At 43.8% G+C, this 16,803-nt stretch overlaps 1 protein-coding gene across 3 annotated transcripts in view; it reads left to right on the forward strand.

Annotated features, from left to right (window-relative positions):
* ZNF341 (zinc finger protein 341) overlaps nt 1-16,287 on the forward strand; it is a 56,690-nt gene extending 40,403 nt beyond the window's left edge. For 2 of the 3 annotated variants that reach the window (XM_040437682.1, XM_040437683.1), the window contains exons 12-16: nt 3,476-3,608; nt 4,161-4,272; nt 7,242-7,312; nt 8,687-8,874; nt 15,424-16,287. In XM_040437682.1, coding sequence (XP_040293616.1) covers nt 3,476-3,608; nt 4,161-4,272; nt 7,242-7,312; nt 8,687-8,874; nt 15,424-15,750 — 831 coding nt within the window. In that variant the 3' untranslated portion in view covers nt 15,751-16,287. Of the gene's footprint in view, nt 1-3,475; nt 3,609-4,160; nt 4,273-7,241; nt 7,313-8,686; nt 8,875-14,151; nt 14,240-15,423 lie in introns of all 3 variants that reach the window. The other variant, XR_005779873.1, reaches the window with a different exon arrangement.
* Nucleotides 16,288-16,803: the final 516 nt, after the last annotated feature.

Consider the following 16,803-nt stretch of genomic DNA (forward strand, 5'->3'; position numbering starts at 1 on the left):
GGGTGATCTGACATCATCAATAGATCCCATTATATCGTTAAACTCAGACTTTGGAAAACAGTCTGGTTTATTAATCAATTGGAATAAGTCAGTTATTCTTCCGGTGTCCCCTCTTCCGGAATCTCTTTGCTTAGATCATGTTAACCTGAAAGTGGTCTCCTCCTTTAAATATCTTGGAGTCACTATTTCAGTACAGCCCCGATCTTATGTAGCAAATAACCTAGTACCACTAATGGACAGATTTAAACAGAAAGCGGTCACCTGGCATAAGCTTCCATTGTCAATGATAGGTAGAGGTAATCTTCTTAATATGATATGGATGCCGCAATTGCTCTACATATTGCATAACTCACCAGTATGGATTCCCATGCATTATTATTATAAGTTACAGAGAATATTTAGATCCTTATTATGGAAAATAAAAAATAGTAGAATCCGATATGAAACATTACAGCGTGGTAAAGAAGCGGGGGGACTGGCGTTACCTAACCCATTTATATATTTCTTAGCAGCTCAGTTGCAACACTTTAAGGGCTGGGGGTCCCTGAGAGAAGGGAAGATGTGGAGAATTGGTGAAGTGGGTATCTGGGGTCTGCCAGCCTATTTCGATTATGGAGAAAGATTTACTTGACTCTTTTAAACCCCTCCCAAGTAGTAGGATTAATGAGGAGGGTCTGGGGAAAGGTTAGGGAAATTCTGGGTGTCCAGGAACTATTGGACCTGTCTCCTGTTTGGAATGACCATCATTTAATAGAATTGTCCAAACTGCAGGGATTTTCTGATTGGGAACGTGAAGGACTATGGAATTTAGGTCAACTATATTCACAAGGTATCCTAAAAGAATTTGCACAACTTTGCACTGAATATGGCCTAGTGTCTACCCATTCCTATAAATACCTTCAGCTAAGGCACGCTATCAGTTCGCAGGATAAAGTGCGCCCCCTACAATTTGTATCACATCTCATGCTTAAAAAACTGATAGAACCAGGTCCTGTAAAAGGAGCTATTTTGGATGCTTATAATACTTTGCCATATGAGCAGCTGAAAAAATATCCGCTCAAAGTTAAGTTGAAGTGGGAGAGGGATGTGGGCCCCATCTCAGACAGCCAATGGGAAGAAGTCCTTGTTCAGATTCCTACTCTAACCCCTAGAGAAGCGGCTAGACTGTCTCAACTCTATAGGATACACAGGGTATATAGAACTCCAATCTTCTTATGGAAGGTGGGATATAGATCTGACTCCAAGTGTCCGAAATGTGGGGAAGAAGGGGCCGGATTGCTCCATATGCTGTGGAATTGCAGTGCGCTACAGGGCTATTGGACAGATATAATCAATTTCTTAAACAAAATTTATAACGCTAATTATAAACTGGATCCTAGGTTTTGCTTGCTTGGTATGTTAGATTCGGATAACTTGCCACCAAATGTTACAATCGGAATCAACAGAATCTTATATCAGGCATGCAAAACCCTAGCTGCTAAATGGATACAGCCGCTTCCCCCAAGCATATCGGCATTCATTACCAGAATGAATACAGTCATAAGATTGGAAAGAGGAGTATACATGAAGCGTAATTGCATGTTGAAATTTGATACCGTTTGGGGCCCCTGTATTGACAGATCTGGAGTTTGTAGTACATGGCTAACTAGTCTGAGGATCTTCTCGGGCTAGCCCGGGAGGAGAGAGATGGGGCTGATTGTGTTTCTTTAAGCCTAGTGTGCTGAAGCTTTATAGTGCATAGGTGATGTGATGTACACATGTTTATGCTTATCTACTCACAACAGGGTCTCACAGTGGGTGGAGGGGAGTTTGGTTGTTGGGATCTTTATGTTAAGGATCCTGTTTATTGACTCTCCTGTTTTGTACAATGAGTATTTTTGCACTGTGTTGAACATAATATATGACACAAGAATTTAGTAAAATGATATTGTTTATTTTTACAAAATAATAAAAATTTATCTGATTTTTTAAAAAAATACCCATTTCTCTGATGACAGAATCCCTTTAACTGTTTTTCTAACTGTGTGACTGGTACTTTTCCATTCAGTTTGTGCCAATCTAATAACCCTTATCTCTAAACTACTAAGAGGTCAAAAACACTTATTTAAGCCACATTCTTATCAGTAAGATAAGAACTGAGCTATAATGAGTGTTTATAATGTCAGAGAGCAGAGACGAGGATCCCGTCAGCTCCCTGGCTGACAGAGAAAAGAGAGAATCCAGAGGTTGCTACTAGAGCATCTCAGCTATGTACAGAAAAAAGGGGTCCATATTTTTAATAAAGACTAAATGAAAAAATGTTTTTTTTTAGCTCAAAATAAGTACAATGCAATAATAAAACTTGCCCCCAAAGGTGTACATAGCGTTTCAGTTCACTTGGACTGAAGATTCAGGTCTTGCGTCCATAATATAGACACTAATATATGCAGTGACAATATATCTAACTGAATGCGTCCTCCTCACACCCCTATACATCAGCCCTCTGGACAGCACAGGCCATTCTGACAGCTGTCGAGATTCTTGGACTAGGAAATAAGTATTTTAATGCATACAGCTATTACAGTTTTTATTTTACTGACAGTCTAGTGACAGGTTTACATCACTTTTGGTATTCACTAGTCTTAGGAAAGGTAAAGATAACAGTATTCATCATGCCCAAGGGCTTCATAGACTTATTCTGGGTTTACACAGCCCAAATGTTGGACATATGTCTTCATAACCCTCATTCACTTGTATGGTATGGAAACGGTTCTTGCCTGTTTCCATAAACCTGGCCACCTCTTGTAGGTTGGATGTGGCAGCCGACTGGACACTGTCCGTGGAACCCCTTTCTGGAGAAACCTGCAGAACCTGCATTTATTAGACATTTACAGCATATGCTGTGGATATGCCATAATTGTTTGAGATGAGAATACCCCGTTAATGGGTAAACCACGTGATCCGATAGGCTGTGAACGTGGGATGATGGTGGAAACAAAAGCAAAACTATTGGCCTTGTGAATTGTTGGGGGCGGCAGTTGTTAAAAAGACACTGAACTGAAATGGCTGATGGATGCAATTTCAGAGGGTAGTTAGACTTGTACTGTAACAGCCAGCCGAAGCATAGTGGTCACCTAACAGATAATCTCAGCCGAGACGTCAGACAGCTCCTCTGATGGTTTCATTGTGAAGGAGACAGAGCAACCAGAGTGCATTGTATGTGTTGTAGAGCACAAACAGACTTTTTATGACCTCTTGGGGGACATATTATGTGGCAAAAATATATTTAAAAAAAATAAGTAGTAAACCACTTGTAGAGCACAAATGAAGTTCAATTGGGAAAATGTTTTTTAGCCCAAAATAATTACAATCCCAAAATAACAAATTACCTCTGAAGGTGTCCATAGCCTTTAGGTAGGTGCTTATTGTAACCTAGCCACTAAATGTAGATTTCCAACTTTACCAGAAATCATCACTTTCACGTTTCTGTTTTTAGGTGTTTCCATGTGAACGATATCTAAGGAGACACCTACCTACACATGGAGGAGGTGGTCGTTACAAGTGTCAGATCTGTAAGAAATTATTTAGAAGGGAACACTACTTGAAGCTTCACAGTCACATCCATTCAGGTACAGTCATGTGTTATTATTTAAGGATTTTTAAAGGGGTTTTCCAACTTTTTTATACTAATGACCTATCCTCGGGATAGGTCATCAGTATCTGATCGGCAGGGGTCCGGCACCTGGTATCAGCTCCTTACAGCTTACCAAGCATAGCTCCCTACATTGTATAGCAGCTGTGCATGGTATAGCAGCTCAACCCCATTCACTTGAATGGGACTGAGCCACTCCTAGGCCATGTGACGTTACTGGCTTAGGGTAAGCTGCGAGATGGATGCAGCGCTTATAGCCTGAGTATCGAGACCACCACCGATCAGAACTGTTGACCTATCCTCTGGATAATAAAGTCGGAAACCCCCTTCAATAGCAGAAAACGCAGCGGGACACAGCATAGTTTTGTCTCCAATAATATCTCATTGCATCAAGATCTTCAGGCTGTATGTGGCTGTCCAGTATCCAAATATTACCGCATCTATAGCATAGTGCCAGCACTAGCGGTAAATATTCATTTATTTCATACCCTACCTGTAGGACTGTACAGAGTCTCCCTTATTCTTTCAGGTGAAAAGCCTTTCCGGTGTACACTGTGTGAGTCTGCATTCAATCGCAAGGACAAGCTGAAGAGACACATGCTGATTCATGAGCCCTACAAACAGTACAAGTGCCCCTTTGCGTGAGTATTTTCCGACAATACTGCAAAATATTTTGAATCCCTATCTTGTGAACCTTGAGACATTTATAGACTATGGACACCTTAAAGGGGGGGGAGGGGGTATTTTTTTAAGATTGCATTTTACTCATTTTAGACTAGAATTCTTTTTTTTCAATGGGTCTTTTTTCCTCTACACCTTTCACTTTCATAACATCTATAGACTATTCCTCTCTTCCTCATGGTGAATCCATCAGAGAACTGTTCAGAAGGCTTGACCTGTAGCCCTTATCTCTGAACTCCTGACAGCTCCTAATTATTATCAGTTGCATAATAATTTAGCTATAATGAGCTCAGAGCTAAGGGCTACACATTGAACTGTCAGAGCAGCTCCCTGAAGAATTCATTGATAACCTTCAGACCCCCCCGATACAGTGAAAGCTGTAGAGGAAAAACTGTTTTTAATAAAGACCTGTTGAAATTATTTTAGCCCAGAAGGAGTACAATGCCATGATAAAAAAGGAGCCCTAGCCATTAAATTGCAGTGTAGTGTAAATTGCAGTGTGATTACTGTACTGGTTCTTTTATCGCTAGGATATGCCCCCATTGTCTTATAGATGCAGGTCCCACCTCTAGGACCCGCGGCTATCTCGTAAACAGAGCATGAAAAGTCCTGTAGCGTGCACCGCGCATGGACAGCTGCCCTCCATTCATTACTATGGGCCCACCGAAAATAGCTGAGCACCGGCTCGGCTATTTTTGTTGTCCCCATAGAAATGAATGGGATTTTGAAAGTGCTGAGCTATCTGCTTGGCTATTTTCGGTGGGCCAATAGGTGGTGACTTAGTGGTGGTCAGACCCGGCAGTGCCGGCCACCACTTTGCCGGCCTCGTGTTAGGCTTCGTTTTACAGATATGTGCATGTCTCACCTCTGGAACCTGCACCTATCAGACAATGGGGGCATAATCCTAGCTATATGCCCCCATTGTCTGAGATGGGAATACCCCTTTAATTTTCCCAACTTGTGTTTCTGACATGTCTGCTTCTGCAGCTACAAGTTCAGAGCTCAGTGGGCATATCCCTGTGAAATATCTCTCAGTGATGGTCTAATCACAAATACTTCTATAAAGTTTAGGACCAGCTTATCAATAAGCAATGGCTTTATACATGGTTGCAGAATCCGATTGCACATAGGTTTATTTGTTGCCTGTAACCATGGGGATGCAGCTATTCTTCACTTACAGGGGTTGTCTGAGCGTTAAATACTGATGACCTATCCTCAGGATAAGTCATCAGTATCTGATCGGTGGGCACCCATGCCGAACATCTGTTTGAAGATCAGCTGTTATCTCCACAGCAAGAGCCTTATCAGCATGCTCATGTCTGTAGATAGAATAGAGCTGTTATACAGTACCTGCCAAGAGGGCCATTTTTCCTGGGCTGTCCCAAGAACTGGTCTGGAAGTGGCAAGCATTTGCAAATTTGCATTAAAAATGTAATTTCTTCGCTTTGTGGTACATTCTTGGGCATAGCAAGGGTGGGACTTAAAGTTTTTTTTTCCGGGAGTTCGATAGGAATGGCCTCTTCTCAGAACGGGTCCGACACACAGCACCACTGACGCTCAACTGATTGAATAGGCCGCGGCCCTCCAGGGAGGGCTACGGCCTCTTCCTAGGCCAGTGACATCACGTTCATCGGTCACATGGCCTAGGAGCTGCAATACCAAGCACAGCCGCTATGCAGTGGATGGCGTTGTGCTTGGTGAGCTGCAAAGAGGACACAGTGCTCCCCAGAGCACCGTGGCCTCTTCAAACAGCTGATCGGAGGGGCACTGGACCCCCACCGATCAGCTATTGATGACCTATATTCAGAATAGGTCATCAGTATTAAGCACTTGGACAACCCCTTTAAGACCTGTACATTCAGTGACCAGATATCATAGAGAACTGGCAAGTTTCATGTAACTAATAATGTAATGCATGTGTGTATGAGCAAACAGAGGGTCTCCATTTCATCTTATTTGCTCATTCTCCAGTCATCCTATCTACTGTTACATTCATTATGGGTACGATAAGAATTCCATCACTATGTACATTTATGTAGATTTATGTCTTTCTTATCAATGAGTATTTGCAGACACAAAAAAACATAATGAAAGCCATTGATGACATAGATAACCACTGAGCCATGTCATGTACATTGTGATTGGTAAGGGGGATTCTCTGACTTTCTTGAAGCAAATACAGTAAGTAAAGCCGGGCATACACATTCAATATTGTCTGAACCTGCTGTTTTCACTGGGTTCAGCCAACTGTCTAATGTGTATGGTGGTCTCCCAATTCTCCCCTGACACCTAATGTCAAGAGAGAAAAGGATCAGACACATTGGGGGAGACATATCAAGACCGGCACATCCACACACCAGTCTTGCTCTCCCGGCTCTGGCTTGAGATGCGCCTAATTTATTAAGGGGCGGAAGCCTCTTAACAAATCGGTTGCATCTCTGCCCTGCCGTTAACCAGAACCTGAAGTCTATGGCAGCTACAGGCTGGCGTAAACTTCAGCTGTAACTTCAGCCGCTTTCTGGCATTAGTTATAGGAAATCCCGGGAAGCTCAAAAAGTCGCAAATTATGGTGTAGACATGGCGTGAGCCAGAGTTTGCGACTTTTTTACCCCACAATAGTGGCGTAAAGAGCTGAATAAATGACCCTCATTGGATTTTACCCACGAACAGGTGTCTGCCAGTGGCTTTTTCTCCTCCCGCTATTTACTGCACATGCATGCCCAGCCGAGTCAAGCATGCATATGTATGAGGGATTGAGAGAGAGAGCTGTAGGCTGAGCGAGCATTCGGCCAACCAACATCTCATATATGGCTAGCTTAAAGGTTATGCCGTTTTTGAAGTATGGATAATGCATAGCATTGTGATGACAAAAGTTAGACCAAGCCGCAGAATTCACAGGATATCTTTTACTGTATTGTATATTATATAGGTCTCACACTGGATGCAACAAGGAGTTTAATCGGCCAGATAAGCTAAAGGCTCACGTTCTGTCACATTCAGGTAAGTTCTTTTCTGCTGCCAAGACTCTCATGTAGAAGGTGAAGAAAAAAGAGACATATCAAAAGACGCCAATGGTGAAGGTGCTTTACCTTGATTGCACTGACTCCCAGATTGAAGAAGGGGCACGGACATACGTCTTGATCTGCTGCTCTAGGCACTTAAAGGGGTTGTCTCGCTTCAGCAAATGGCATTTATCATGGAGATAAAGTTAATACAAGGCACTTACTAATGTACTGTGATTGTCCATATTGCCTCCTTTGCTGGCTTGATTCATTTTTCCATCACATTATACACGGCTCGTTTCCAGGGCTTACAACCAACTATAATCCAGCAGCAGTGGTTGTGCTTGCACACTAAAGGAAAGAGTGCCATCCTATATGCACCCCTGTGGTCCTGGCCACCAGAGAGGCTGACGCCAGGGGCGTATTTATATGGGAAGCGGGGGAAGCCACTGCTCCAGGGCCCGAGCTCAGAAGGGGAGCAGTAGCATGACAGCCTGAGGCCGGCTGCTGCCCCCCTTACAAGCGCCCATGCTGCGGAGCCTCTTGGACAAGCCCACTCTTCTCTCCATTCTGCAGAGCAGGACGTCTTCCTGAGGAGGAGAGTGAGATCGCAGGAGCAGTGAAGAGATGCAGACAGCCTGTAAGTGAGTCTGCACTGTCTCTTCTCTGTGGGACGGAGGGAGGTCAGGGAACGCTGGAAGCTGCTGTCTGTCTAGATTCTGTACGGCCAGCAGCTTCGGTGGTAATACCATTAAATAATGGTATTACTGCCTCATTAAGCAGACTTCCGGACACCTACTCTACCACTGCCCCACATATCCCTTTCTCCGCTTATCTCACTCATCCTCACCAAGCCCCTGCTGTCTCCTTTCCTCCCTCATTTATCCACAGCTCCTTTTCCACCCCTCCTATCTCCTATTGCTGCCCTGCACAGAGCTCCTGCCACCTACGTCTTGTATGAATCCCCATCAAAGCCCCTTCCACCTACTTGCTGTGTGCAACCATCGTGTCCATCCAGAGGCATGGTCACATCTCACTCCTCTGCCTTTTATTGTGGTAGTGTCTAAACCGGATGCACCATAAGGGCCTTCTAACGTCACAGGGTCACGAGTAACAATGTCAGTATTTGGTCAGTATTTTTCATCAAGCTGAAACCTGAAAACACAAAAAAGAGGCACAAATCTTTCCATTATACTTTTTTTTCTGTAGGATCCACTCCTGGATTCGGCTTACAGATGAGAAAAACTGACCAAATACTGACCGTGTGAAAGTGGCCTGTGGCTGAAGCTTTTTTGTAGTGACTGTACATTCCGGTGGTTGTGTGGAATTTTACCTTGTACTTGTTCTACTTTCTTTTTTTTTTTTTAATCAGGAATGAAAATGCACAAGTGCCAATATTGCTCGAAGTCATTCAGTCGGCGGGCCCACATGATAGAGCATCAGCGAAGCCATACCGGGAATTACAGGTTCTGCTGTCCCAACTGCGGCAAAGGCTTTACCCGTCAGAAGTATCTAAAAGAACATAAGTGTCGACTACACCTGGAAAGTGAGAAAGAACAGGTGAGCAGAGGAGCCGTGGCCATAGATGTTATTTTTTGCATTGTACTTATTTTGAGCTAAAAATCATTTTTGGAATGGGTCTTTGTTATATGGCATCCTTTTTTGTGTACATAGCTGAGATGCTGTAGTAACAGCCTGTGGATTTTCTGTCTTTTACGTGATCTGAGGAGCTGAAGGACGCCTTATCTCTGCTCTCTGACATTCTAAACACATAGCTCAGTTCTTCTCTTACTGATAAGAATGTGGCTTACAAGAGTGTTTATGACCTTCTAGCGGTTTAGAGATCAAGCTTATTAGATGGCAGTCAAGTGAAAGTACTAGTCACACAGTTAAAAAAAAACTGTTAACCCTTTGTGACAGAATGGCTGAATATTTTTTAAGAAAAAATGAAAATATGATTTTTAGCCAAAAATGAGTAAAATGCAATCATAAACAAAAAATTGCCTCCAAAGGTGTACATAGCCTTTAGCCTGTCACGTGCTATAAGGGAGATGAGTCCGATCAAACTCATAGAACCTACGCTCCCCCACCTCCAGTCCATGAAAGGCAAGTTTCTTTCCTGTTGTGCATGGGAAAGAAACCTGTCTGTCATCATCCGTAGGTGGTGGTCGTGGGCGACAACAAGCCTCATCGGACTCATCTGACTCGCAGCACTAGCGTTCCCTGCGGAGTTCAGCATGTCAGTACCGAATGAAAGTAGCGCTGTGATTGTTTTTTTCAGCAAATAGACTGCGGAGGACAATTTTCAAAACTGATGCTAAGGAAGTGTCTTAGTTGCCCACCAGAACCAATCAGATACCACCTTTCTGTTTTCAGAGCTCCTCTGAAAAATGAAGGGTTCAATCTGATTGGTTGATATGGGCAACTAAGCCAATTTTCCTTATCACCAGTTTTGATGAATTTCCCCCAGTATTTCTTTTAGACAGTTTGGGAACAAAAATAGGCTTCTGTTCAGAAATGGAGCTTTCTGAATGAGTGAACCTGGGCCCTCGTATGCATTGGATGACAGTACACTTACCCCCTCGTCCAGAACGTTCAGGACGCTGCCAGAAAAAGGGAAGAATCCCCAGAAATCAGCCCTGTGTGTGGCATCGGGAAGCAGAGTCTTCAGACACCCAGCGAGAGGCGGCGCCTCCTCATCCAAGGAGCCATAGTCCGGAAGAAAATTCAGAGCCACACTAGGCATACCACACATAATAATAACCCTCTGCCAAAAAAAAAATTCAAGCATGCAGTTGGTTGATGAGCCTCACACTAACGTTTGCTTGTGTGTTATTCCAGGTATACAGGTTAAATCCTCAACTTAGCAAATACTTAGTTTTAATGATTTTGCACTCATTTTATATTATTTTCTTCCTTCATATATATATATATATATATATATATATATAACTGCTCTCAAATTTCTATAGATTCCGCTTGCAAACAGACAGTTTCACTATGTTGTCAGTTATCTGACCTAACAGCTTGGCTTTAAAGCTAGCCATACACATGGCATAGCTCTGACATAAGAATTTACGCTAGATTGGCCAAGCATGCATGTTTATTTCATTTGTGGGCGGAGACTAAGCTTCTGTCAGAGACCTCCCAGGAAAATAGAGGACTGACCATGTTTTCCCAGGAAAATAGAGGACTGACCCACTAAAATTGCATCGTGTGTATGGCCACTTTAACTGTTAATGTGCCATCTACATTATACATATATCATTTTATCATATATGCATAGAATTTAAGTGACAAGTTTCTGTTGCATACAATAGTAAGCATCGTGGTGCAGCCTTATCAAATATTCCTATGGTAAGTTCGGGCACTTCCAGTAAGGCCTCCACACTGGGCGGGTCTCTTCCAAGGCATTGCACCCAACCAGAATACGTCTCCTTGCTGATGAGGGTCAAGCCACCGAAACGGCTGTCTATGGATGAAAATCTGCACTGGCTTTTTTCCATTGTCCTATTCAAAGGCTTGCTAAACAGTCAGATTTTAGGTGGCACTAGTGCAGTGGTGGCGAACCTATGGCATCATTGCCAGATGCGGCATTCAGAGCCCTCTCTGTTGGTACCCCCCACCCTGGAAAAAATCTATGGTGTACCAATATGCCTTAGACTTTTCCTGCCATTCATCAGTGCAGGGTGCGCTATGAACAGCACAGGCAGGGCACTGAATGTAGGCCGGCTATTATAGCTAAATGATGAAGTACAGTGGGGCAAAAAAGTATTTAGTCAGCCACCAATTGTGCAAGTTCTCCCACTTAAAAAGATGAGAGGCCTGTAATTTTCATAATAGGTATACCTCAACTATGAGAGACAGAATGGGGGGAAGAATACAGGAAATCACATTGTAGGATTTCTAATGAATTAATTGGTAAATTCCTCAGTAAAATAAGTATTTGGTCACCTACAAACAAGCAAGATTTCTGGCTCTCACAAAGCTGTAACTTCTTCTTTAAGAGGCTCCTCTGTCCTCCACCCGTTACCCGTATTAATGGCACCGGTTTGAATTTGTTATCAGTATAAAAGACACCTGTCCAGAACCTCAAACAGTCACACTCCAAGCTCCACTATGGCCAAGACCAAAGAGCCGTCGAAGGACACCAGAAACAAAATTGTAGACCTGCACCAGGCTGTGAAGACTGAATCTGCAATAGGCAATCAGCTTGGGGTGAAGAAATCAACTGTGGGAGCAATTATTAGAAAATGGAAGACATACAAGACCACTGATAATCTCCCTCGATCTGGGGCTCCACGCTCCAAGTTCTCACCCTATGGGGTAAAAATGATCACAAGAACGGTGAGCAAAATTCCCAGAACCACATGGGGGGACCTAGTGAATGACCTGTAGAGAGCTGGGACCAAAGTAACAAAGGCTACCATCAGTAAGGGCTCTTTCACACTTGCGTTGTTTTGTTCCGGCATAGAGTTCCGTCGTCGGGGCTCTATGCCGGAAGAATCCTGATCAGGATTATCCCCATGCATTCTGAATGGAGAGAAATCCGTTCAGGATGCATCAGGATTAGTGTTGAGCGAACTTCTGTTTTAAGTTCGGCGTCTAAAGTTCGGCTTCCGGTTAGCGAAGAATCCCGATATGGATTCCGACTTCCGTTGTGGTCCGCGGTAGCGGAATCAATAATGGCCGATTATTGATTCCGCTACCACGGACCACAACAGAATTCGGAATCTATATCGGGATTCTCCGCTAACCGGAAGCCGAACTTTAGACGCCGAACTTAAAACAGAAGTTCGCTCAACACTAATCAGGATGTCTTCAGTTCCGGACCGGAACGTTTTTTGGCCGGAGAAAATACCGCAACATGCTGCGCTTTTTGCTCCGGCCAAAAATCCTGAACACTTGCCGCAAGGCCGGATCCGGAAATAATGCCCATTGAAAGACATTAATCCGGATCCGGCCTTAAGCTAAACGTCGTTTCGGCGCATTACCGGATCCGACGTTTAGCTTTTTCTGAATGGTTACCATGGCTGCAAGGACGCTAAAGTCCGGTTTGCCATGGTAAAGTGTAGTGGGGAGCGGGGGAGCAGTATACTTACTGTCCGTGCGGCTCCCGGGGCGCTTCAGAGTGACGTCAGGGCGCCCCACGCGCAAGGATGACGTGATCGCATGGATCACGTCATCCATGCGCATGGAGCGCTCTGACGTCATTCTGGAGCGCCCCGGGAGCCGCACGGACGGTAAGTATACCGCTCCCCCGCTCCCCACTACTACTATGGCAACCAGGACTTTAATAGCGTCCTAGCTGCCATAGTAACACTGAACGCATTTTGAAGACGGGCACCTCCAGCAAATGGAGTACACGACGGATCCGGACAACGCAAGTGTGAAAAAGGCCTAACACACTACGCCGCCAGGGACTCAAATCCTGCAGTGTCAGACGTGTCCCCCTGCTTAAGCCATTACATGTCCGGGCCGTTTGAAGTTTGCTAGAGAGCATTTGGATGATCCAGAAGAGGATTGGGAAAATGTCATATGGTCAGATGAAACCAAAGTAGAACTTTTTGCTAAAAACTCAACTCGTGGTGTTTGGAGGAGAAAGAATGCTGAGTTGCATCCAAAGAACACCATACCTACTGTGAAGCATGGGGGTGAAAACATCATGCTTTGGGGCTGTTTTTCTGCAAAGGGACCAGGACGACTGATCCGTGTAAAGGAAAGAATGAATGGGACCATGTATCATGAGATTTTGAGTGAAAACCTCCTTCCATCAGCAAGGGCATTGAAGATGAAACGTGACAATGATACCAAACACACTGCCCGGGCAACGAAGGAGTGGCTTCGTAAGAAGCATTTCAAGGTCCTGGAGTGGCCTGGCCAGTCTCCAGATCTCAACCCCATAGAAAACCTTTGGAGGGAGTTGAAAGTCTGTGTTGCCCAGCGACAGCCCCAAAACATCACTGCTCCAACGGAGATCTGCATGGAGGAATGGGCCAAAATACCAGCAACAGTGTGTGAAAACCTTGTGAAAACTTACCGAAAATGTTTGACCTCTGTCATTGCCAACAAAGGGTATATAACAAAGTATTGAGATGAACTTTTGTTATTGACCAAATACTTATTTTCCACCATAATCTGCAAATAAATTCTTTAAAAATCAGACTGATTTTCTGGATTTTATTTTTCTCATTATGTCTCTCATAGTTGAGGTATACCTATGATGAAAATTACAGGCCTCTCTCATCTTTTTAAGTGGGAGAACTTGCACAATTGGTGGCTGACTAAATACTTTTTTGCCCCACTGTACATGGAAGATATACTATACTGGAGTGTAGTATTCACGGTAAATTGCCGTGTTGGCACTTTGCGATAAATATGTGGGTTTTGGGTTGCAGTTTGGGCACTCGGTCTGTAAAAAGTTTGCCATCACTGACCTAGTGAGACGATTCTCTTTTCTCAGGAGACATCTCTTTGCAGGAAGTTCAGGCACAAATACATAAAGTGACCTTCTCATTAGCAATGGCTAATCTTTGGCTCTGAACTTGCTCCAAAATCTCACACCAGGGCTTTCTCTGCTGGAGGCCTATAGGACACAGATTTTCACATTCCAGCACCAGTGTCCCCAAACTTTAAAACTCTGTACTAGGTGCCTACATGTCAGTACCCCTGTATGGGCTTCCTTTGGGTCCTGGCATTGGGAAATCACTGGGTTCTAAACAATCACCAGAGATCAGTCATATTGGCTGGATTTCCTGACAACTGGATGCCGCATTGATTAGGTTAAAACTGCTGAGCGCTAAAAAAATCTGTCACTTTTTTTGCCACACTTTTCAGATTTTGCTGTCCTCAGCTTTTCCACCTTGAAGAAGGTAACACGATCTAGGGGCAAAGGAGAAAGCACATTCTACTAAGTACTGGAAAGGTGCTGTATTAATTTTTTTAACTGCTTGTGTATGACTCTGCAAGGATGTTTCTGAGCATCGCTGTCGAATGTGCAGCTTCAGTAGCAGGGAGCCAGGTGTCGCTGACACTCCTATGCCCCATAGAGAAGGCGGAGATGCTTTGTTACTATCCATGCCTTCCCGATTGATGAATATACATGAGCGTGGTCCATAAACATCAGGAAGAAGCCATGCTTCCTGCTCCTGCCCTAACGATCAGTGGACACTGGGTGCACGTTAACTGCAGATGCTGCTGTGTCTTAGCACATCCAGATCAGCTCTGCCCTGTTCCCCATGTAACTGGGGACAAAATAAAAAACTAGTTCTAGCCCACAGTGCACCTTCTAGTCCCACCTAAAAATGAACGAAAAGGGGACAGATTTTAAAAAGTATTTTGGTAGTACTTTTGTGGTATTAAAAAAAAAAATAAGAACAAATATTTTTTTCCAGTTTTTTTTTTTTTTTTTTACATTTTCCCAGGAATTAAAAGCAAAAAAGTTAAAAAAAGAACAGAATTATTTAAAGGGCATCTGTCAGCAGATTTGTACCTAGGAAACTGGCTGACCTGTTACATATGCACTTGGAAGCTGAAGACATCTGTGTTGGTCCTATGTTCATATGTCCCTGCGTTGCTGAGACAAATAAAGTTTTAATATATGCAAATGAGCCTCTAGGAGCAATTGGGGTGTGGCCATTACACCTAGAGGCTCTGCTCTCTCTACAACTGTCGTGCCCTCTGCTCTTTGATTGACAGGGCCAGGCATGAAATATTCACAATTAAAGTGGAGAGGGCACAGCAGTTGTAGAGAGAGCAGAGCCTCTAGGTGTAATGGCCACACCCACATTGCTCCTAGATGCTCATTTGCGTATATTAAAACTTTCTTTTTCTCAGCAATGCAGGGACATATGAACATGGGGCCAAAACAGATGCCTTCAGCTGCCAAGCGCAGCTGTAACAGGTCAGCCAGTTTCATAGGTACAAATCTGCTGACAGATGCCCTTTAAGTAACAGAACTTTCAAACCTGCATTTGCTAACAAAAAGGAAAATGTGTCTGGTCATGAAAGTGTTAAAATGCCCCAGTCTTTAACTGTTTAAAGAACTGTTCATTAATGAGAGTTATAGGACTCTTTGGGTTACTTTATGTTCTTATCTGTTCCTGTTAGGTCAGGAAGGGGCAGAGAAAGCGAGGACGGGGGAAGCCAGATGAAGAGACTGGTCCTGAGGAGGAGGAGGAGAGAACGCTGACAGAGCTGAAGAGCAGTGGAGAGCAACTGGATGGCACGGGTCCGGCAGAAGACAATTACCAGCAAACTGATGCCGTGCTTTCTATTGTAGTGGATGGATCTGCAGCTGCCAGGGAAGGCTTGGCAGTGCCCTCCAGCCAGGACACTACAACCCCTACCACTGTGACACTAGCCGAGCTGCAGAATGCCACCGATCCTTCATGTTCCATGCTGGCAGTGCCCATATATATACAGAGTCGAGACTGACGGGAGTGTATATACAGCACCGCGCCATTCTTGTGGAAAGAAGTACTTGCTTCACACAATATTCGGCAGCTTCTTGTCTATATAATTGCAGCATGGCGTCTCCTTCCTTACCAGCTAAAGCGATCTTCTGCCATACCATCAGTTGGGTTATCTGATGTTAGACAGGATTACAATGTATTATACAATGCACAAACTGTATATATGGAATTTATTTATATATTTTTTTCACTTCGCCTGTGTATAGACGTGTTTTATGTGTGTGTATGGATTATTAAACATACGTGTCTTTATACAAAGACGCTTGCTCCATTTTTTACCATGGCTGGTGATGATGATGTATACAAATAGTTGTTTTTTACCATCCTTTACTATGTTTTTCAGTGCCACATAGGTGGGTGCTATGAATGGGCCACAGGGCTGAAGGTGGCTTCATTTACAGGAGCCCCTGCTAGCATGTTTTAAAGAGGTCTGTCATGGTGACTCATTCTATACATTCGTGAACCTGGAAATCCCTGCAAAACGTGCCTTCCAATAAAGTTGCAGGTAGGCCAAATCTGCCATGTACTCCAACATTTCCATTATGCTCTTTTTGTCCAGACAGATCTCATCAGATCCTTCTACTCTTTAAATCTTTGGTACCGATAACTTCTGTGAGGGCTCCATGATTTATGGCACCTATTGACTCTTAAAGTGTCCATATGTTTTCTTAACCTTCCAATTTTGTCGGGTTGGGCTGGCTGTCTAATGCATATAGCGGTCTTCCTGAGATCTCACAATGATTACATATTCTTTAGAGAGAGCAGAAATCATGTGAAGAGTCACATAGAACATAGGAGGAGGTTAGGAGGACCAGAAGGTCAGCAGAACACAGGGGCCATGAGTGGTGCCTGTATGTCCAGCAATCTACTACAGTGTTCCCTCAGATATTTTGTGGGAACAAAGGATCTGTCATTTTAAAATCCAAAATCTTGATCCTTATTTCCCCCGACATCTGCCATTAGGGGAAAGTTGGGAGACCCCTATATACATTAGACAGCCGGCCCAACGTGACAA

Source organism: Bufo bufo, chromosome 6, assembly GCF_905171765.1.
Source record: "Bufo bufo chromosome 6, aBufBuf1.1, whole genome shotgun sequence".
Taxonomy (NCBI): domain Eukaryota; kingdom Metazoa; phylum Chordata; class Amphibia; order Anura; family Bufonidae; genus Bufo; species Bufo bufo.